This window comes from Astatotilapia calliptera, chromosome 6 (assembly GCF_900246225.1).
Source record: "Astatotilapia calliptera chromosome 6, fAstCal1.2, whole genome shotgun sequence".
In the NCBI taxonomy this organism is placed as follows: Eukaryota; Metazoa; Chordata; class Actinopteri; order Cichliformes; family Cichlidae; genus Astatotilapia; species Astatotilapia calliptera.
Genome location: NC_039307.1, coordinates 11,805,580 through 11,830,426, shown reverse-complemented (window position 1 = coordinate 11,830,426; position 24,847 = coordinate 11,805,580). Strand labels below are relative to the sequence as shown.

Below are 24,847 nucleotides of genomic sequence, written 5' to 3'. Positions count from 1 at the left end.
ATATGCACGGCTTTTCCGGAGTCTGGGGCTGGGATGTCTAAGAGTATTTATGCCCTTAAGCACACAAAGCTCATGTTTGTGTATAGATCTCCTATATTCCAATATTGAGGCTGTGCTTTTGTTTTTCAGTGCAGTTCAAAGTTATTGCACCCAGGGCGCGGATGGCATGTGTTAGTGTCTGGTTGTCTGGGGTAACGAGCACAGTGACCACTTACTGAGGGGGGAAGTGTTGAAACCGGCAACTGTGCTGGCCATAAAGAAGTCTGCGATCTGCCTGAGGGCAAGCAGGCCAGTGGGGTTGTTCCCCTTCCGTTGCTGCTCTTGGATCAGGCTCTCCAATTCCTCCTTGAAAGCCTGAGAAAGATAGGGAAAGACAAAAGGTTGAGAGGGGACACGAGCCAACTGAGAACGTAATGTGTCAAGAACTACAAATCTAACCCTCAAATTAAGAAAAGCAACAGTAAAAAGGATTTACCGGTTAATCTTCACATTGTGACTTTTAGCACATTATCAAGCCTCGTTTAAAAAAAACAAAAAAAAAAAAACATTTTTATTCCATATATAAAAATGAGCCTTTACGTTCAACACAGGGGGCTTTAATCAGGTGTTATGCAGCTTAACTGGGAGACACACACACCCACACACACACACAAAATGAAAACATTTCACTGAAACTGGACATCCAGGTGTATTAATCTCAAAGTGAGGCAATATCACAAAGAAAACTAAGACTATGGCGAGACAGATGAAGATAGGAGGGAGGAGAAAGGAGTAGATTAGTAGTGACAGAGAGATAAAAGAGCAAAAAGATGTGGGAACATTCAAAGAGACAGGAAGAATGCGAGTAAAGACAGGAAGATCGTGGGAGACGTGCTAATCACAGATTAGACATCCTATTTGGGTGTCAATCTGAATCATCCTAAGAGCGCTCTACGAAGCTGGGCCCAGATTGGCTAGATACACAACAAGCTCCGGAAAGGTTGCTCGTCTGGTTAGCTCGCTGCTTGTGCTTTGATTGGCTGCTTGGTGTAACTGGGAGAAAGTTAGTTTGTAGCTAATCCTCTTGTCCAGTCATCTGCTGAGTCCACAGACACGATACAGTATATGCTAACAAGCTCTTATGCAGACCCCATAAACGCACAGCTGATTGAGTGACATAATACAGAGTACTGGGTAAAGCATCTTTCTCACAGTGCTCATAAATCAAGTCGAGTCATAAATCCTATTGTAGATGTTAGCGTTTGAAATATGATGGTGTTTAAAACTGCAGGTAATATTCAGCTAGGCTGTATAGATAACAGCAAATGAAGTAATAAACCCATCTGTATCTCCAGATAACCTTTGTAAGGTTTTAACCTCCCCCGGGGGCTTTCTCACCTCTCTACCAGCTGACTTTACTAAAGCTGTAACCAGTACGTGCGGGTTTCGGCATTTAATCACACATGTGATGTTCTTATACAGCACATGCCGACGACAGGTAAAGTCCGACAGTCTGAGTTTGAGATATTTGATTTGATCAGCAAGAGTTTATTTTGTGTTATCGTTTGTTTTGGTTTCAACTTTTGTTTCTACCTTTTCCTAGCAGACCTTGGTCATCCAAATAGCCTCATCAATGAGGTGTTGTAGGTAGGTAATTGCAAATAAAAGGTAAGTTGTTACTGATATACCATCAAGCTAAAGCTAAGTGATTATCAAATCACAGATACTGTTAGCATGTATGACTTAAGGTTTAAATAACTTGTGTAACTTATTTTAAAACCAAAAGATCATAAGTGTTTGACACATCTTTACTGACTTCTATTCCTTCTTAGTGTTTATGTGCCATTTAACACAGAGTCTCTTCTAAACACATCTGTCCAGATCAATTAGTTGTTTTCATCATCTATTCATCTCATACACCTTTACATTTCCGTCTATCAGGTAAATCATTAAAATCTTTAGTTTTGTCTCCAATTGAACTTGCCATCATCACTGACAATAACAAAAACACTATGAAGCCTCTTTAAAGTCCTGATTGAAACTTAACACCAGTGATGGAAACTTCTGGAAAGAAAAGAGCACCGCAAGAAAGCTGAATGAATCCACAAACCCTTTTTCCGAGCAATGAAGCCTCCAGTAGGAAAACATCCAATATTGATACCTTTATTTCAGTACTTATGCAACAGTCCACACACTCCCAGTGGAGCTGCATTAGTGCACAAAAACATCACTGACACTTAACTTCCTCTTTTGCCCTTCAGTCACCACACTGGGATGAGTCCATTAGTGTTATGCGAATGTTTTGTCGTTAAATGTGGATCAACCCCCTGCGTCAGGACACTGCTGGTTCTGAACTACAGCCAGACATTCCTCCATCCCTGGTGGTGAGGTTGCTGGAGCAACTGGTCTGCTGCGGATGTCTGACAGTGGTGGGTCTTCTTTGTTTTAAGTTGCTGTTGTTCTGGGTGTCAGTGTTTCGGAGACTGTTGTGCAATCAGACTGACATTAAAGTCACTGTACTAAACCTACAGTAAATTAGAGCCGTGACTCAGAAACGTATCACTGCGGCAGAATCCGTGTTCCCGACTCAACTACAAAGTTCAGTCTGTGCCTAAAAGTTCTCTCTAATCTCAAACTGCGAGCTTGTCACTAGTTGTTCTTGTGAAACTGATGACATAACATGAGCAGAAATCCCATCATTTGGTACAGTTAAACCTTTGACATTGACATTCTACCGTTCCTTAGAAGTGGCTAACATTTAGCTATTTAAACACTTAGCACATACCCACCAGAGTTGTGGGCCTGGACACTACGCTGATAATAAGTCCAGTATACTGCATTTCTGACCTTTTCTCATTAAGTGCTGAGGGATACAAGATGCATAACAAATGAAAGGGAAAGTAGTATCAAGTGCAATCAAAAAAGCTACAGCGTTTAACTCTATTGACTATAAATATTCTTCCACCTTGGAATTCACTCATTCCATTTTGCAGTCACTTGTCTCCAGTTGCCTAGGTAACACTAACATATTTATTACCAGGTCATTTATTAATCAGCTGTTTCCTGCGCTCTCATTGATAGTTGCTTCCATCGCTTGCCTGGAAGTTGAGTAAAGTTTATCTCATCTCCAGCCCACTTTGGGTCATTTCTCCTGTAGTCACTTAAAGTTACAGAATATAATTCACGTTCTCTGATCCCTGGTCAACATTTCACTGCGAACACAGCTTAAAGGCAGAGAATACGATTGGCATCATTTCTTGATCATCAAATCCATCCATGTCCCTTGAGACCACTTCTAACAGGATACAGTTCTTTCAAAGAGTAAAGTTGATCATTCCAACACTGCAATGATTTCCAGGAACATGATTTTTCTCTACAGGGACTGGCAGACACAAAACATTCCAGCAAAATGCCTCTCATGACAGAGCTGCTAGATCAACACACTGTAGGAGTTAAGGACTTTGGTTTTTCCTTTAATTTGTCAACCAGTTTCCGTGTGACTCTTCAGTAGCTGAATGCGCCACCATGTTCAGCAATGTAGACCAAGGCAATGAGCAAGATGAAACAAGAGAGATGTGAGAGAGTTGCAGACCCAGAAAACAAAATAACAAGCTGAATAGCTTCATAGAGCTTACTGGAACCACAAAGAAACCACAGAACCACACGCTATTCATTGTTAAAAGAAAAATGTCATCCCAAAAGAACATGGTTCAGTCATGGTTCTTGTGTTGCTTTAGATTTACAACACAAGCACAATTACCTGTTCAGTACATGGATTCAAATGGCAAACATTTGTGCCAATCAAGTGGCAGAAAACACATGGGCATAGCAACACACACACACGCGCGCGCACACACACAGGCATCTGCTCTACAATTTATGTTTCGCCATTCCCAAGAAGATTATGACAGCAGGGATTAGGTTCCCACAGAATAATCCAGGGACCAAAAAGTGGATCGTATCATTAATATTCAGCAAAACCTCCACATCTCCACAACAACTAAATGACCGTCACATGTCAAGTTTCCCTTTTAGCCACAGTGCTCTACCTGCTCATCGTTTAAATACAGTTTCCACCTTGACAACCTTGACATGTGGGGGATGGGTGTCAGGTGAGTTTGGTGAACCAAACTCACCAACAGACAACCAGGCTAATCAAGTCTCTCCACTTACTGGAGGAAAAACAAAACAAAACGATCCAATCAGAGAAATGAGGAGGTGTTTTCATGGCTGCTCCAAAATGCCAACAGCCAATCTTTCAAAATTGAACTGCAGCGCTGCTGAGAATGTTAAGTCGACATGAGGGCTGGAGCTTGGCCAGTTTCTCAGTGGAAGGGTAAAAGCCTGAGGGTGGTGAATATTAAAAAAAACAACAAAAAAACAACGAAAAATCAAACTGAGTATCTGTAGGAAAACACAAATGGAGTTTCAGATCTTTAGAATCCAGTCTATGTTATGTTAATTTAGCATTTATTTTATATTACAGTTGGCTGATATCGAGCTTTTTCATGCACATATTTGAGCTGATTGACTGAACCATGTTCTTGTGTGGTCTTGTGTGATTAGACCAGTAGAGAAAGATATTTTTGGTGCTATTCCACCGTTTCTGTTAAAACTGGTGTTGCAGATGCAGGTGACGTTTAAACCGTTGATGTCATCCTGTGGAAAAGACAGACGGGACTTTTTAATGAGAGTGTTGGAGCAAAGTCGACCTTGCACGTCTGTGCTTGTGCTCATCAAAGAAATCTGTGTTGCTCCCGATAGTTTCACCATTCCCACACACACACACACACACACACACACACACACACACACACACACACACACACACACACACACACACAGCTCATGTCTTCATGTAAAATTACAGTTTTCTATGAGTCATTGCAACACAGTTTAACTGAGTGCAATATGAAACAGGTTACTGCTTTAAACTTTAAAAGATGAACATTAAGTTTCAAGTAATGTAGTGTCTTCTACAAACTATCTTGGGATCATTTACCGTCACAGGTTAGGTTTACGTTCACCTTGAAAAAATAAAAAGCCTTGCATTACAGCCAAACTGAAGGAACACAATGACCTGCAATTTCAGGGTTGCTGGTAATAAACTGCATCTATCTAAAAAAAAGAAAAAGAAAAGAAAAGCACAGGCCAGGTGAGGCCTGTAATTTCAGACATAGCCTCTACAGTTATGTCAGCACAATACTTTTCCTTCAAGCCACCAACGTGACAGTGTTACAAAGCATACAGCTGCCTGCCTGCAAGCTCACCAATGCTATTGATTCCTCCTCATCTAACCTCTGAGCCTGCACCAGTAGAATTTGTCCCCAACAGCAACGGCAGCAACATCTCTCTCACGTACTCGACATAAACCCCTTACTGTCTTCTAGGATGATACACTTTACAGACAGCGAAATAAACATTGGGAAGAGGAAATGCATTCTAGTGACTGCAATCTAACAAGGTGGTTTATCGATGTATGAAAACAACCATCAATAGTGTTTGAGTGTCTTTTTGTGCATTAAAAAGATCTGCTGATAACAATTTTTGTACCCAATCCAGCTTCTTTCATAATACATAAACTGCCATCTCAGAACATATCCTGGAGCACATCATCACTCACCTGAAAGTACAACGCCACACAATATCGAACCCCTTGCAGTAATGTTCACATAAAGACGTTCTAGACCAGGGGTGTCGAACTCCAGGCCTCGAGGGCCGGTATCCTGCAGGTTTTAGATATTACCCTGGGTCAACACACCTGAATTAAATGATTAGTTCATTACCAGGCCTCTGGAGAACTTCAAGACATGTTGGGGAGGTCATTTAGCCATTTTAATCAGCTGTGTTGGATCAAGGACACATCTAAAACCTGCAGGACACCGGCCCTCGAGGCCTGGAGTTCGACACCTGTGTTCTAGACCAACTTTATTCCAAGAAACTTTATTTAAAGGGCCATACAACCATATTTTCACAAATTTATTTGAAAACCAAAGCTCGGTCTTCAGTTTGGAACCGAGCATTTAGAGCAAACAGATTTTGCATAGTCTCTGGCTCTGAACACAGCAGTCCAATCCTATGTTTACAAGGGGCAGCCAATCAGAAGCCAGCTGGGTTAAAAAGAAGGTGCCCTTAAAGAGAATGGAGCCAAAACAGTTCGTTTTAGACAGGGGATGGACTAAGAGTTGAATCATGCAAAGCTACTCTAGCTGAAGAATATAACTATAGAAGTGGAATCTTTTAATATATGTCGACTTTTATTTAGCGTCATAAGGTCACTATTAGTGGTGCATCTCTAGTTTTAAATAGTATCATGCAGCTATTTCATGGTAATTTGGATGTTGACTAGAGCATTTCTATCTCTGATTCTAAATGAAAAAATATATATATTGATTTAAGCTGCCATATGGAGAAACTTGATTATACCCAGTGGATTTTTTTCTCTCTTTTTGAGGTTACACAAAGTGGATGTAACACTTCAGCGTGTTGCTCTGTTATCCTGAGGGCGCTGCTTCACGGCTGGAAGTTCAAGACCTAAAAGATCCTGTGAAATGCCAAACTGAAACACAGCCGCCAAGATCTGGCTCTGAGAGGAAAGGCGGTGGTTTTTAAAAGAGTCTCTGGAGTGAGTTCAGCCACTAATGTTCTATCAAATGAGACCTTCAGGACTACAACAAGAAAAGGGGAAAAAAAACGTAAATGAGAGCAGGCATGACATTTGCTTCACACGAGGGGGTTCTCAGCAGAACCTAAAGCACCATAAATTATCCACTTGTGTTTTCTGGAAAGTGCATGCAGGGGGATTGTACTTCCTCTGCAAACCACAGGACAAGTGCAAATACGGCTGAGTAAATTTACCGCTTGGCATCAGTAAATCATTTCTGCAGGTGATGAACAGTCTGTGCCACAAGATGGAGAGAAGTGGAGAAGTGGGGGGAAGATGAAGGGGGGGGGGGGGGGTATTAACACAAGAGAAAACAAGACGGGCAATGACGATGAAAACGGAAGCAGCGTGTGAAGGCACAACTCCAATTCAATTTGGTCTGATTTAATCTCATTCTGATGGCATTTTAACCTTTTGGACCAACAGTGGCAAATCAAGTCCCGTCAACCTAGTTCTCAGCAGTTAGAGGGAAACACAGAGGCTTTACTGCCATGACAAAATGAAGCGTGGATTTTTAGCCAAAATCCTCCTTGCAAACATACATAACAGAAAAACCACCCCAAGGCTCAAAGGCCACCTCGACAAAATTCTAATCATTGCATGTCACAGAAAACACTCATCAAAAATCATCAAAAAACAGTAGAAAGTAGAAAGATCTTCCTTTTCAATTCCCTCTTCAGACGATTGACACACACAATAACAAGAAGTTCTATAGCGGAAAAACATGTTCTACTGTTTATCTTAAGGCTACTGGCGAAACCTGGCCGTGTCTCTCTTTAAGTGCTTTAAATATAACGTCATCACATCAACAGGACGAGTCATTATTTTTCAGCCATCTCCGTTTTGTCACACTGCTGGTATGCCCGTCATTGTTGCACACAAGCAAAAATCACAGTTGTAGCTCTACAGTAGATAGCTGGATATGTTGAACAGCTCAAGGTTTGACTTTAGACTTTAAATGTAAACACAGCTGAATGAATGAGGCAAGTGGATCAAGTCAGCTGAGTTGATTCAGACCTGCCTAGTCTATATTCGTCCAGCTTTAAATACAACCTGCCATTGGAGCAATACAAACATGTAATCTGGAGCCGCCACTAGACCCATAACACTGGAATGAAAACAAATAGAGAAAGAAAAATGGAGAGAGAAATGAGGAAAGCAAAAAAAGAAAAAAAAGTATATACAGCTGGTTGCTGTAGTTGAATGAAAAAGTGCAAACTGAGAAAGAAGGAAGACAGAAATGGAGATAAGCCTGTGTCCAGCTGGTGCCACACACACACACACACACTTCTTATTGTTGTTACGGCTGAATATGAATAAAGAAGCACTGAGACTAACTGTCTTCGTGTACGGGCTGCAAACACTATATAAGCCAAAGGGAACCACCTGTCACTGCTGACTGAAAGCTATTTGGCTCAAATTCAAAACCACATAAAGCAGGAATACCATACAGACATACCACTGTAGCACACAGGCAAAGCTACAAGTACATACACACACAGTTAGATGCAGTTGCAAATAATAGTGAAGGGTAACCTGCGATGTTCAGATGTTAAATAATAAAAATTATTACAAGTGGAAAAAATATGTCTTTTCAAGATTGATACTAAAAAGTATTTGGTGTAAAAATGTCCACATGAGAAAAATAGCTGAAAATTATAATTAAGCATTTATAGACATGTTGAAAATACATGTCAACGTGGTAGATTCCTTTAGTTTGGAAAGTTTAGTTTTGCTTGCACTGGTGTTATAATGTCAGGCAGCTCTCTCACCGACCTCCTCTGCCATTAATTCAGTAATCTAAATCAGTGCGTCTGTATCAGCAGTGAAGTTAGAGACATAGCACAAAAAGGCCTGAGCCATTCAGCTCTGGATCAAGAACGCCCTGCAGCAAACTGTCTGCATTTAAGGGCCCTGTTTTAAGTAGACAGTCATTTTCTCTCCTACAGCTTACTTGCGGTACTCCCGCTCTCTCTCTGACACACACATGATACCAGCAGAGGATCAAGTGGAAACCTGGATCAGGAGCAGCGATACTGCCCTTCCAGACATCTGGCACAAAATACGGCACGCCAAGAAAACCACTCTGAGCATGTGCAGAATGTAGATCAAATTTAAAGTTTAAAAAAAAAAAAAAAAGTACGGGTCAAACCACCAAGCTGTTACTACCCAGAGTTGATCACGCACATAGACACTTCCTGGATTGTACACAATCACTCTCCTTCTCTAGAAGGTTGTTTTGCATCTGCATCATTCATTGCATGTGTAACGTCGAACTTTATCCTGTCCCCAGCCTTATCATTTGTCTGTGCCTGCTGATTTGTCACAGCCTGCTGCTGTGCATACTCTTTAATAAGTGTATTTGTTACTTTAAAGTAATCCCAAGTACAAATGCATACTGACACATGTACACACCTTGCACCTGCGTCCCCTCGTAAACAGTGTGAAACATTTCAGCTAAAGACCAGCCTTGAGTCAATATCGCAAAGTAAATAACGCCAGTGTGCAGGCTGAAAGGCCCTGTTGTAAAATCTCCACACAGAGTGATGCAACTGTTCAAAGGGCACAATACAAATAGCAAGATAGGACAACAGTGTGTTGTCTTTACAAGAACTTGCGTTTTCTCAATAAGGACGGTTGGGATATTTTTGCAAACAAATTTTATGCTCAAAAATCCACAAAATAATATATGCGTGCAAAATAGAGCTAAAAAAAGACGACTTCTTTCTGTGATTCTGAACTTTTTGAATGTTTCCTTGTGTTGCACAATCTTCACCCTACATTTTGAAGTTGGCGCCAACAATAAAATGCAGCACAGATAAGATATCACGGTGCTTTACCTTTCCAGAACAATGAACGATTATTTTAAATAATAAAATAAAAATAAAAATCGAGTGTGCGATTGCCAGGAGGCTCAAACATCTAACTGCACCATAAAACAGTAACTCTTAAGAATTCAGACCTCCAAGGAAAGGAAATCGGATAACATTAGTTGTCTTTGCTAAGATTTTTGTCAAGGAGTTGTTTACTTTAAAAAACCTGACCTAACATGAGTGCTCTTAGTGGGAGGGCACTTGAAGAGATTCAACGGTAAGTTTGAAAGAGGGTGTGGCAGCTTGTGGTTATATTAAAGCTTGAGCAAAGCCAGCTGCTGACTGCTGTGATTCTTTAGTCGGTGTCATAATACCAAGGGAAGCATGAACGCACAAGCACATGTGATGCATTCACTGCTGTAACTTATTTTGAAACCCCTTGATTAGGGAATAATAACTGACACAAAGGAGAAAAAAGGGAACCGATTACACAAACATTTAGTCAGTGAGGTGAAACCTTTGCTTTGCTTAAACAAGTTCTCCATTAAATTGGAGGAAAAAAAACATTACTCTTTTTTGGCAAAGTATTAGACATTTAATACATCTGTTTATCTTGTTCACAGTTGTGGGAGGCAAGAGGAAGTTCCAGCAAGCACCAAACAGGTAAAACAGACAGCTCATTTATCAGGGGGCACAGAAATATGAATAGGCTGACATCTACTTTCATGTTTATAGTTGGAGACTAATAGCCAATGCATTCAAGAAATCTGAAAACGTGGAATATAAAGAACAATGCAGATATGAGCAGGGCATATAAATCCCACAAAGATAGGCTTTTTTGCCAGTCGGTAGATTCTCCAATCCTGCAGCTTAAAGCTTCCTCGACTACAAACATTGTTTGTAACCATGATGCTCCATAATCAGGCCCATCAGCAAGTTAGCAACCCGAAATGTATTATCCGTTTCAAAAATATCCGTCAATGGGCTGCTTACCACATTTGCCCTGCACTGTGTAAAAGGAGGATTCAGCCACTTAAGGTGTTGGTTGATACAGTTGAACTGCTTGGAAAACACTCAAGCTCTGTACAAGAAGGGCCAATGTTGGCTCCATCTTCTGTGCAGGCTGAGGTCTTCTGGGGTGTGCAGGTCCTTTACGACACAGCTATGGCTTCTGCAGTCTTTTATCTAGTTGTCTGCCAAGTAGGTGGCAACATGAAGCAGGACCAGAAACGACTCAATAAACTGGTGAATAAGGCCGGCTCTGTTTCCTCGACTCCACAGAGGTTATTTGTGAGACAAGGATGTTACCCGAGCTAATAACCTTCACGGACAACACCACCTATCACCTGTATGAGACAGTGGAGGCTGCACACTACAATACCCTATATAAGATAAATACCTAATAAAAGAAAATATTCAGTGTATCTATTATTAGTCACACTGCACTTTTTGTACATACAAAAAAACTCTGTGACATATCTTTTGTGTTTTAACATATACACTTCCTCGGAGTGGGATTAATAAGCTCTGTCTATCCATCTAGAGGTTGCTCCCCTTTAGGCAGTATCCCCCAGTAGGCAAATGTACACTAGTGATGTCTTTAAAACCTCAACGTGTTAAAAATTGTTTGCTCAGTCTCTAAATTTGCACCAAGGGGTCACTAACATTGACATTTACGTGTTTAAAAAGAAACAAAATGATGTGTTTTTCTCTTAACTTACGGGGCTCTGTAGTATCTGTGTGACACGTTTCTTCTGCTCCAAAACGTTGAAGTCCTGTCGGAGGTCGGGAGACATGTTCCTGGCCCTGATGTACTCCGGATCATTCACGTCGACACGGTCGAAGTAGCGCTCCTTAGTACCTCCACCAGGCGGAGGAGGGGTGGTCACCACCCCCTGATGGCTGTCCGCACTCATGCCTGTTTCACCTCACTTGCTTGCTCTACAGCTGCCACTCTGACTGTCACCTGAAAAGCAGAAAGGTTGACATGTTACATGACACATATGAAGCAATTTTTTAAAAAAAAAGGCAAGCAAGGAGAGTTTAACATTTAAATTAAAAGAATATTTGTTCAGGGTGTTTGTGGTTTTTATGCACGTAAAATGAAGGGTGGTAATATACCAGGAAAAGGTGTAGCATGCAAATAAAAAGGGCATCAAGATCTAAGTCAGATTAGCCTGTAAGGAAAAATGCAAAAGCTGAAATGTGCCATGTATCGATCACAGGATTTATACTTTTGTCGCTCTTAAACATGAATATTTTTCAATGAAAGTTAGTTGAATGCCAACAAACAGTCATGTTTAAAATTAGCTAAAGGCACGTAGCATAAACGAGACCAATGATGAGTAAGAAAATGGCATGCCTACCACCGCTCTTTTATCAGATGAAAACACACGGAGGTGTATCATAAACAGGAAAAGGAAGTCCCTGTTATCTCTATACCATAGAGGTGCTACTCTTCGGTTTGATGGAAATAAAAGTTCTATCCTGCAGTTCATGTCATTCGCTTGCTGAGTCACGACTACATGTAGGTCTTGGTTAGGTCACACTGACAGATCAACTAACAAAGCATACAAATGGGGGCGGGAGGAATTTTGTTTTGACATCCAAGACCTTGACTGCTGAGGTGGTTTACTCCCACTGTTCATTCTCAGGTCAACTGGCATGACAAGCATTTTGCAGGATGCAGGAATTGGTAAATGCAACAATAGAAAATGACTTCAGCGCTTTGCTTTCAGGCCAAGAGTCAAAGCCAATAAAGTCAAAACAAAAATACTAATACAAAAGATTAAAAAACAAAATGCAAGCAGAGATTTAAAATAAATAAACACTGCATCTTCCAGGAGCCCTTGTTAGCATACGCAGCTGCAGTTACAGTGCCAAATAGTAAGATGCTGGTGTATCATGAAGAGGCGGAGCTTATGGGATGGCTACCAGATGGTGTCTTGGCTTGGACAACAGAGGAATGACAGCAAAAAAAAAAAGTTCAAGGAAATAGAAAGTTTTTTTTTCTTTTTTTTTTTTTTAAAATGCAGTAGTCATCTGACAGCACCAGAATTAAAATGTATAGGTTCCTGTGCCAGCACAGAGTCCTCCTGTATTTCAATTCAGCGTTGTCATCTTAGCTTAACACTATAAGAAACAGCAGGGTTTGAGCGGTGATTTAGATTGACACATGCCACTAAGCCACTCATTCAGGTCAAACGCCAATTAAAACTGTGGTTGAGATTAGACGAGAGTCACACACAAAACAAAGTTTAACGAACTCCTCACACATGGATGACAAATTAACCAATATTTTCCTTACTCATCACTCACATTGGCGTGTGACTGATTTATGGTTTTTCTCTCTCTCTTCAGGAAGAAGCCTGAACCCCGAGGCTGAAATAAAAAACACTCCATTTGTGTGTTTACTCAAATATCCATTAAACATCAGTATTTCCTATATGTCTTTACCTCTAAGAATCCAGGACTCAGGAAACCACTCTTTGTCTGCCTGATCTCCCTGCCATAGCTCTGATTTATACTATAAAAACAAATAAAAGCCTCCCAAAAAGTAAAATCCTCTTTAACTGAAGGCAGCTGGGCAGCACAGAGTTATGTAACATGATATTGAATTCATCCTCCTGCCCGCACTGTTTTGCTTGCTGAACAACTTTACACAGGCCTGATCAACAAAAGCCCAAGACAAAAGGTTTTGAGAGCAGGACTTTGATATAAAGACTTGTATAAAGATGCATTTGCTGTGCTGTCCTGTTTCGTGCTTTATATCCACAGCTTTTCCTATATCTTCGACTGCAGGTATTCTGAGGAATACCACGTGGGAGAAACTTGACAGACGTGTAAATAAGAAATGCATTTAAGGACGGTGTGATTGACAGTAGAAGCTCACGCATAAAGTTTGCTGACTGGAATCTCTGCATGGCTGAATGCAACAGCTGTAGTTTCACCAAAATAAAACGACTCCCCCAACCCCCCACTCACACTCACATGCATGAATACACCACCCCATCCCTGCTCTGTCACAACTTCAGCAGTCCCCAGCATGAACTTCCACCACCCCACCCCCACCTCCCCCAGTCTCTGTCAATAGATCATTGTCCTCATCTCGAATCATCTCAGTCTGTTCAGATCCAGAGGAATCGACGTTTTTGGAGCAGTGGGGGTGGTTGTGTGTGTGTGTGTGTGTGTGTGTGCGCATTTGAGAGAATGCACAATTAATCCGAGTAAGAATGAAACCCGATCCTCACATTACACCAGCAACATTTATAATCTTAATTTCATGCTCGATGACAGATGCTTACACTTTTTGAATGCAGCCCACTGAAGATGCCAGTTTATACTGAGCTTTGTTCAGTGAAAGACTGGAATTTACAAAGGCAATGGCCATTAAAGTGTGGCATTGCGTGATAACGCTATTATTGCAGTCGATGTAAACTTCACAATTCTATGGCTGATAAATGAGGTGGGCTGTGTTTACTGATGTGCACTAGACTGTGACTGCAGCACCCGAGGTCAGCACAACCTCAAGACCTTTAGTGACCCTTCCTCTTTTTCCTCCTTTTCCTCCCATCTGCACGTTTAGAAGCACCAACAGACAACATGTTTTCATCTGAGGGTAAGCTGTCCATGAAAAAGTTCCCATTTATAAAACAGTGCCACGAATCACTGCTACGAACCACAGAATGCTCAATGTGACTTTAGTTAGTTAGATAACAAATGCAGCGAGTTAAAATTGAGCTTGGCCTTAACTATCAGGTAAGAATAAGAGGTCAGGCATAAAAACCAACTGTACAATACAACTGTATTTAATAAGTTATTTCATGTATAAAATGACAGAAAGTAACTTAAAGTGCTAAAAGAATGACTTGAAATATCTTATTCGGCCAAAATACATCAAAGCAACTCTTTACAGTTCGTTACATCCTAATGTAAAATCTTATTTATGTGTAGTATGAAAATATTTGCTGCAGAGAAGAGATAGACGAGAAAAAAGGACAATTAAGGATGCGTACATGTTTGTGACTTTTCGCTGCAGTTCAACTGACCACTTCCTTGTATTTGAATTGGTTCTGTGGACAGCCTCCATTACTGGAACTCGATGTTTATCTCTAAGACAGAGGACTCATCCATTACACACTAATACTTCTGACATTTGAAAATGGAGAGCAAGTGCCTGAGACAAGGCATAACTCTCCATCTTCATCTGATGACAGCTGGCTAATCTAGAAGCCTACACAGACCTCTCTCCAGTCCTTTAACTCTGCTCTGTTTCACTTTTATCCATCTCACTCTGATGTTTCGTCGTATACAATACGCAAACTTGCTAGAAAGGCAGGAGTAAAGCAAGAAGCCATGAGTAAACATATGTAGTCACAAAAACTCCCTAAAATGCCGAGTGACACTGCCCGGGCTCTCCACTCACACACATGCATGCAGCTACTGTCTTTATCGTGCTGGGGCAGATGGACTTCAAAAGCAAGCCTGCCTACATCTCTGCCACCTCTAAAAATAGACAAACTGCCTTTTGGGCTGTGTTACAACCCTAATAACAACAATACCAGGAAAGAATCTGTGCGCCGCTAATTATATCCCCGAGTGCTGCAAAAAGCAGCGCGAACACACATGCACACAGTGACCTGTAGCGTAAACTTTGCTAATGCACACACCCAAACACACAGAGACAAGTAGGTGCGTTCCCTGTCCAAACACGCCTGCGTGAGAGCTCTAGCAGTGAAACTGAAGGACAATGTTTGAGCCAAAAGCTCAGCAGCTTACATGATCCTCCAGCGGCTTTGCTATGAGATGAGGAAAGCTCCTCTTGAATCCATCACTGTGCCAGCAGCAAGCGTTACCCATGACACAGGGTAATGCCTGGCTATCAGTTTAAGCTGATGGTTTCTTATGAAATCTTGATTTAGAGCAACGACTAGTGACTGTGAATGCATTTTAACTTGCAAATATATTCAGTCTAATATGTTTCTCTCTATACTTCATCTGTAAGGATTCTAAAACACTCCCTGCTATCTTCCTTCACAGAGCTAATCTTCTCTGGTGCTCACACTCAGTGCACTATTATTGCCAGACGTGTTTACAGTGCAGAGGTCTATATGCCTGAGCGCCCTGGCAGCCACACTGACATGGAATTCCCCTAAAATTGCCAATCGTTTTTTTGGATAGTAACCTTTGGAGTCATGCCCCGGGTTCTAGTGGGAGCAGAAAACAGATCCCAAGTCGGATGAATGAAACAAAAACATCCGTCCATACAACAGAGGGAATACATACAAAATATGCAAACAGGTGTACTGACACAAGCAGCCGACACACAAATATAATGCAAGCACAACCAACCTTGTGTTTATTTCCTACGTGGTCAGTGAATGGGAGAGAATGGGGAGTAGTAGTAGGCAGCTGAGGCAAAACACATGTCTCTGTTTTTCACTGCTGCTTGGTGCCCGTGCACAAATTCCACCAGTGAGTCCCAGAAAGAAGCCGGGAGAGACGAGAGAAAGAGCGGGATACGAATAACCAGGCGGCGATCAGAAAACCAGTCTGTCCACGCGTCCCTGCAGATTTTCCATATAAATGCTCCTCGGTGAAGCTGCCAGCAGACAGCAGATTCTCCCAGATTCTTACAGTCTCCCCGTCTTGGCTGCTCCAGCGTTCATCAGATAGAGAAGTATCAACAGCTGTGAGTGTGTATGTGAGAGGATCTGTGTATGTGCGTGCCCTCAGTGAATGGGGGCGTGTGTTTGTGTGGAAAAGAAGCTAAAGCGACCACGTGATGCAAGCTTAATCCCCCGCCCACTGGCTAAAAAACACACACACACACACACACACACACACACACACACAAAATCAGGCAAAGGCATACATACAGGCTTTTTGACCAATCAGAGCTCAGGCTCACACACTAATCACACCTCCCCTCCTCCACTGCCTTCTCTCTCCCTCTCTCTCTCTCCATCTAGTCTAGCCTTTTTCTTCCTCTCTTTTTTTCTTTGATCCATTCACATCCCTCACATTCCACTAGCCGCTCTCGCTCGCTTTCTTTTTATGTCTCTCATTCACACCCACTGCTGTCCTTCCCCCCTCGCTGGGCGACTGTACTAAAGGTCAGTGTTTATTAGTTTGGCTGGAAGCAGCATAACTGCAGCCGCACAACCTGCTGCAGCAGAAACTGCTCGGCTTTCACTGTCACTTCTGCCCCATTGAATCAATGCTATCTGGCTCTCTGATAAAATCAAATACCAACAGCCTTACAAAAGAACATTGTTAAAAAGTATCATTTAATGCCATAATTCAGTCACCCGTCTGTCAATACATCTGTCACATGACAGCTCTCTGCAAGTCTGTGGCCCTACTCACTTCGCCTATACATTTTTCTCATACTTGTTGCTGTTCATTGTATCTCTAAAGCCATTTTTGAAGCCATGACGACATCTTGTATTTCTACACTCCCTAAACTTGCTCAAAAGCACTCAAAGCATTTTCTCTTTCTTCACTCTATGCTGGTGAGGAATATGAAAAATGTGTCCTCTGGTTTTCCGTCTCTCTTTATCACCAAAGCTGTTTTTCATGCATGAACTCCAAACAATGTGACGAAAATCAGGTTAGGACGCTGTGAAAGGTTGTACACTACATCAGATAGTGTGTTTTGAGTTTTAAAAAGTGGGTGCTGTGTGCACTAAGAATGCAAAAGGAAGTTCACAATACACCCATACACTTTTTACGAATTCATCAACTCTTCCCTACATTATTCTCATATTAACACTGTCAGACATCTTGCAGACTCTTTAACAGACTCCAATCACACAAGCCTAGAGACCAGTTGGAGACTGAATGAGTTGGTGGGTGGTTGCTGAAAGTTAACTGCTGTCGTTACATGAAACTGGTCACAAAGAGGTATATGGTGGTCCACCCAAAAAAAACCCTAAAACCGAAAAAAACTAACATTTTTGTGATTTGTTTGGTCGCTATCAGACTGTCAGGGTTGCCTGTATTGTCCATTGAAGACACTGATATGATGGTTGGCCACAAAAGGTACAATTAACAAAATGGCAAACCAATACAGATTATGAACTTGAACAAAATATAAAATCTGGCCTTAAAACAACTGCTAAGCATTTGGACGTAAAGTGATTAGCAGAATGATAAACAGAAGTGTCTTAAAGGGAAAAGAAAACAGGCGAATGTTGCCTTTCGGTACACGTTAACAGGCTATACAGTGGGAACATTAGCACAGTCTCCAGCTGAAGGAGCATCTTCCGGCTCTGTACCTATTGAGCAATCAAAGCAGGAAATAGACTAAGTCTCTACAACTGCAAAAGACAGACCACAAACTCAACCCCCCAGTGGGGAATAAGCTAAGCCACAGATGACTTAACCACCAGAGAAACACATGGCACACATTTCCCCTTGCAATAGTTGAATACAGTCCAATTCACAAGCTATCCATGCAGAAGACAAACAAACAATCCAGGCAACCAAGATGTCAACAACTTGTCAGCCAGGTCATTCATTCTAATGTTTGCTTTTAAAAGATCAACGCTTCACATCAAATGCAAATTTACATATGGATGCTTTACACATACTCTGGATTTAACCTTGTAAGAATGTACATAGTGATGATGCAGATAAGCTGAGAGACTCAGCATCAGGTATAGTTAAATGAAGACATGCATTTGAAGCTAAAGTCCTAAAATATGAATAATATAAAGAAACTATTTCTAGGCACTTTAGGTATTTAGACTGTGATCTTTCAACAACACTTTCAGGAAGTTGTCATTCAGAAGCACAACAGTGACCCAAAGCACACAACAGGGTCATAAGGACATCCTCAAGATAAGAACAAGACCTGCAACAGATGGCATGGCCCCCACAGAGCCCTGATCTTCACATCATCATTCAGGGATTACACGTGGAAACACTGAGACAGTCTTAATCTACAAGTCACTACACTTAACATGTTGTTATCCAATTAATATAAACAAATGATAACATTAATTTGTTAAGCATCATAACCATTTTCATTCAACTTTCAACAAAGCAGCACAAGTTGCAAGGTACAGTAATGGCACGTCAAGTACCAGTTGAGTCCTGCAAAAGTGTGTCACTATCATAACAAAACTCACACATTACGCAAAATGTCATGAAATTTCCTTCATGAGAGCCCTAGATAACAAAGGGCTATAGTACACATTTGTTGTGATCGCCTGATGGCTTAGATGATATGGAGTTTTTGTTTAGGTTCCTGCAAGAGTAACGGTGATAACACTGCTGCAACAGACGCCAAGCCACACCCATTTGATATCTCACAGCTGGAAAATTGCCACAAGATAACTTTATCAAAGCCCTGCATTATTTTGTGACATCAGAATTTCCTCCTGAGTTTACATCCGACTTCATTTTAAAGCTCAATTTTTGCCTACAACACAAAGTGGTGAAAATGTGATGCTTGTTCAGGTCGCACAACAAATAAATGTGCTTAATAAAGAACCCAGGCAAGAATTTTAATGTGCTAAATGTATACAAGTTAATAGTACTTGTGTGTAAGACTGTAATACATTCCAAGCATCTCAAGTTATTGTTGAATTTAAAACCAAAGGTGACATGTGCTATTTGTTATTTTCACTGGGGAATTACCCTTTACCGGGAAATCTACCATCATACGTACGTCATAGTCGCACACCTGTCTGAAATCCTACACCGTAACTTGATTTGCACCACCCTAGAAATGCAAGTACACACCGTGCTGACGTAGCCCGCAACAACTGTGATTGGCCTGTTCAGGACCCTTGATTCTTCCTGCGTATTTCCGACTACTTTAGGTCACAAAGGAATGAACAAAGAAGTAGAAAAATAAGTTTTTTTCTTTTTCTTCAGAAAAAAGAAAAAGAGGAAGAATAAAAAAAAAAAAAAAGAAAAAAAAGAAAGAAAGAACCTGACCACAAAAAAGTGGGGATCCATGAAGGAAACAAGTCCCAGTGTTTTGTTTCCATTGGCTGGCACTGCATATAAAACAGTGGGAAAACACCACATAATAATGAACACTAATTGCACCAGCACAAGCATAAATGGAGTCAACAGCTTATCGTTCATTCCATCTTTTCAACAACAGTGGAGAGTATGAGATAGGTCAGACCTGGGCATGGTATGGCCTGTGAGCAACATCCGGCGCATTGATTGTACCAGACCATAAGGTCCATGGGAAAATAGGATTTAAACAAAAATCCTAATAAGTACATGTTATGCAAGCAACACTGTGAAAGCAAGGAGGAGTTTTCTTTAAAGATATAATGCATTTTGGGGTTAACTTGAATGAGAGCGTCAGAGGTCAAATGTGACATGATATTTGAATGCAAACTATATTGTGATATTTAGAATACCCATATATCAGTATCATTTGTTTGTATTGACAACATTTACAAAAGAAAGTTGAATTTTATGGACAGTTTTAACGAGAAGACATTTTATGAAGGAATCCCCATGTTTCATTCCCCACAGCCCCTTTTCCATTAGAAGAAGACAAATCCTTTTCTTGTCATTCAATACAAGTTATACATTCATAAAGAGTAAGTATTTTATAAGGCTGTCATGTTTCTGTATCATCCCTTTCCTATTTGACCCAAAAAGATCAGCCTCTTTAATGATCTGTTATTTTTAACATTTTAAGAAAATTATATTGTACAATTTGTCATCCAATTAAAGAATATTTGCTACATCAGTTTGCCTTGCATTTTATCTGAAACATAAAAGCTTAAATATGCAGTAACTAAAGCTTTCAGACGGTGGTCGCATCAATTATTATTTGTCTGTGAGACACTCACAGGTACAAACGATATGATTTTAACTGACATGGAATATTTGAGACACCAGAGTTAAATTCTTCCACTGAGTATATAAAGTGTATGTAAATGTAAATTCTGTCATAGTTGTACCTTCAAAATAAAATGAGACGAGTCACACGAGCTTGTTTATTAGCTAAAGTTAGCATCGTTGGTGGCTAAAAGGACTAAGCACATGGCTGTGGTGTTGGCTGTCCCAGATACATCACATGCAGATGAAAAAATACAATTTACTCAGATAAAAGTCAAACATAAAATTAAGATTTTATGCATTTCCTTCGAACATTACAACTGTAGCCGCTACTGTTGCGGTGGCTAGGCAACAGGAACTGCCTAGCAACATAAACGAAAACAAACAACTTTCTTTTTTTTCTTTTTTTTTTTAAAAACCCGGCAATGACAGAAATGGCTAGGGGAAAAAAACAAAACAAAAACCCTTTGTTATAACGTTCATGTCGCATATTAATTACGTCGCTGGACGTGTTGCTATAACAACAACTTCACACATTAGGTAGTACTGGATGATAATAGAAAACCAATCAATCCGAGTTGGTACTTATGGAAAAGTGGCTTATATGTCTGTATTGTCAATTCAAACAATAGCAGTGACTAACATGTTTTTTTAAATACCTTTATATAGCATTATCATCACTTTGACTTTTCAGGTCAATCCAGTGCCCTTGAAGGAAAGGTCAGAGGTCAAATGGGAAATTATATTTTAAATCTTTATACATTTAGCATTTGTTAACAATACACACCAGAGGGTTTTCTCAAGGCCTTTTGTCAAATTTCGGTCAACAAATGATTAAGATGACTCTGGATCTTGGTGGATGCAAGCCAAATTTTAATGGATTGTTAACGTGATCCAACTCTACACCTCTACAAAGGTTATTTTTTTGTTTTTTCCTCTCTCATTCTCACTCTCAAATCTACCTTCATATGTGAACAAACATTGTCTCAGTGACGAAGTTTAACAAATCCATATAGAGATTACCTTTCAGCGAGGATTACCTGTCTGCTCTCCTTTGAATTTCCACCTCAGATTTAAACCAGACTTAAACCGAACACACTTATTCAAATTGTTAAAACCTGGCATCTACTCTTGCCAGGAGCAGTTTATACAGGGATAAAATTAAAACTGACCAAAAATGAATCCAGTTTATTGAACTCAATTCTGCTTGACAGTTCACAACAATCCCAGTTTCTCATGTGATCCCATGGGAAAATTAATTGCCCACCCCTTTGATACATATTCCTCACACAGTCTGGTTGCCACTGGCCATGTAATAATAGGCAGATTCCCTTAAATGGCATCAAATACATGTGGAAGAAATCCCTGGAGTGTTTGCTCAACTGGCTGCAGCTGGCCTACACCAACAAACAAGCAGCCATCACACGACTAACAATTTCTTTTCCCGAACAAACTGTCTTCTACAGAAAGAAGAACAACAATGCACTCTGGGGACATTTTTGCAATGCTGATCTGTGAGAAAACATGAAGAATGCTTACAGAAAATACCTTTATTGGTATGCAGCAGCTGGAGGGGACCTTTTATTTGAGATTGAGGATAATCCTTCACGGCTCATCTAAAAGAAAGTGCTTAAGAGTAATAAACACCTATATAGCAATCCGAGTCAAGAGAAAGTAACACTGCAACAATAGTGCAGCAAAATCAGCTTGGGCATCTCTGTACACAGCTGTAAATCCTTTAATACAAGTGTATTATCCATTTATAATCTGTTATAGGCATAATTCTATACAAGCAAGATTTTTGTCACACTGCAGCACTTTCGCTAGAAGAATATGCAACGGACAAAAAACCTGCTTTTCGCAAATCACATCTGAAGAAACCACTTAAAGATCAACTAAAGATCATAATAACTTATGAAGGATCACACTACAATCAGTTGATTTCCTTGCACTCTATCCTGTATGGTGTTACTCTATACTAACAGCTCCAGTTGGTAAAATATTAGTTATATTCACACTACCAAGACCTGTGTCTAGACAGCATTCTCTTCTGCAGTGCGGTAAATATGCCAAGTATAGACTGGCACAGAAAGGAGACTGATCCCTCTCAACCCCTCCTTCTGGAAGTCGGTGCATCACTCAGCACTTTTACAAACTCCACACACACGGACGCACGCAGACAGCTGACTCTGTGAAAAAAAGCTCTGTGCACATTGTTGAATAAAGCCACTTTCACACAAAACCCCAAACAGTTAACTGTATAAAGATAACAGTGTAGTACAGATAGAGACACGCTTACGTTTTGAGCAGTTTAAGTTATTTTAATAGTAAAACTGAGAGTATCTGAAAGAGTTTTAACACAATATAAAACTATTAAAGATTAACTACAAAACCATAAGATAAACTTTTCAGACGTGACTACTGACTCCAACAATCTGTTATCAGCTTTCTGTCATTCAGACAGAATGCTGGGTAGTCAGTCTGTCGATGCTTTCTTGGTCATTAGCAGACAGGCGTGCATGGGTATCTAATCATTTGTATCCATACAGTTCAGATTTGCGCACCAAGTCTAGCCAGATTTCTGAATTTACAGTAAATTACAGAAAGGCGTGTCAAAGGTCTGAATGGATCTCTGGACATTTTTGGGAGAGCCGGGTTGGGAAATTTCAAGTTGCTTTTGCTCACGTGAGGAGGAGACTCACTTTTAGAAATCTCTTATTTAGATCATGGTGCTGCCTGGATAATGCTCTAAAGGAGAGTCTGGATATCACACAGACTTTGTACCATGGAACTGGCATCTTAAAGACAGTTTTATACAGTTTGGACGTTTGTGTTCTTACATGCAGTTCCACCCGGTAACAAAGTTCAGGGCTGCAGTGCATGTGTGAAAACAGCTTTTGTTTTGCCATTTCACTGAGTACAAATGAGAGCACCATCCAGGTGGGACCGTCTCAAGATGCTGCCCAATCAACAACATATCTCACTGGGTGATGAGAGCAGGCTAGTCTCTGAACAACAGCTAATTATGGCTGTGTGGACACCAAAATTACTGTTATTTCCCCTGGTTCAGTCATGTGAGACATGACAAACAAAGCTGCACTAATCCTATACATCTAAAAGAACGCTTAGTGCTCTAACACACTCCACACAACTGTTATTAACTTTAAAGATTAATGAGTCCTTTGCACACTACAGTACTCAAGTAATCCTACATTTTTTGTTGAAGTCATCCACTCCTTGAATCCTGCGATAAGCCGTGGACAAAAACGGAGCACAACAGAGGAGAGGGCCCGACAGTTTGCTGGGCTGAATGCTTGCTGGTATCCATTTACAGCCAAAGCCCTGCTATCAGCGTTCTGTCAGCATTTCCCACCAAACGGCGAGCAGTAAGAGGAGAGGAGCAATAGGGCACTTTCACTGATGTTAACTACCAGGGAATATATAAACATTTGAACTCATGACCAGGGGAAAAGGAAAAAAAAGGACACCACACGCACACACAATAAAATAGAAACAGACTAATGTGGAGACTCCTCAAAGGGAAAAGGATGGATGTGGATTTCTTAACATAATAAGACAGTTAATGGTTATAAGGAAAAACCCCTGACCTTACTTCAAATGCCATTTGCCCACATGTCAGGAAGTTCAAGTTTATTCCTTAAAGGAAGTATAAATTCACAGGACAACATCAAAACTGCTTCACAGTTGCCAGCTCCTATGCAACATCAGATACTCCTCTTGAAGGGAAACATTTTGACAAACAAGTCCAAACAGCAGGATGACACAAACTGCAAATTCCGGTCATTAATCTCACGTCTTCACTTATTCAAAGCAACCACAACCAATTAAAACCGGAATCACAGACTTTTGACAAAACTATGTCACCAGTGTCCAAACACACACACACAATCCCATAAAGTTATCGCTCACACACATGTTTACGCGACTCTAGTCTAGTTTTACACTTGTATAGGAGTCATAATAAGTAGTCACTAATCCCTGTTTGAAGGGTAAATAGGCATTAAGAGCAGAGCTAATGTTTAAAATAAAGAGACACATTCAGATTCACTTCCTGGAGCCCTCGCTGGTAACAAAGCTGTGCCTGTCTGAGCAGCTGTGTTATTTAGCACAGAGAAGAAATACACGCACACAGACCAATGCATGAACCTACTCGAGCGTGAACAGGGAAGCCTGCTTCTCCCTCAAGGTTCAGGTAGAGACAATAAACTTCTGTGGAGGCAGAGAGGGTGAGCAAGGAAGCAGCGGGCCTGTGTGTGTATTTTAAGGAGTTTGTTTCCTCCATTGACAGAGATAAAACGTGGCCTAGAAGCAACAATGGGAAGTCACCGCCCAGGCATCACCCTCTGTCAAATGTGCTATTTCAGGTCGACGGCAGAACAGCACGAGTGCTTAGGAGCTTCAGTGTTTGGAGGAAATTTAAACACACAGATAAGATAACATCTCGGCTCACAGGCGATCAGTCAAGATGAACTGCGTGAGTCATCTGCAAAACATTTGACTTTAACTGAAAAAGATCGTATCATATCAGCGACTTGCACAATGAATTGACCGT

General features: G+C 40.7%; 1 protein-coding gene across 10 annotated transcripts in view; it reads right to left on the bottom strand.

Annotated features, from left to right (window-relative positions):
* Positions 1-24,847, bottom strand: part of add3a (adducin 3 (gamma) a) — a 97,758-nt gene that overhangs the window by 19,015 nt on the left and 53,896 nt on the right. For 4 of the 10 annotated variants that reach the window (XM_026170322.1, XM_026170323.1, XM_026170325.1 and 1 more), the window contains 2 exons: positions 11,178-11,422; positions 216-354 (listed from right to left, as the gene is read on the bottom strand). In XM_026170322.1, the coding sequence (XP_026026107.1) occupies positions 216-354; positions 11,178-11,372 (334 nt within the window). In that variant the 5' untranslated portion in view covers positions 11,373-11,422. Of the gene's footprint in view, positions 1-215; positions 355-11,177; positions 11,423-12,774; positions 12,838-15,807; positions 16,219-24,847 lie in introns of those variants that run through there. The other 6 variants (XM_026170320.1, XM_026170326.1, XM_026170327.1 and 3 more) reach the window with 4 other exon arrangements.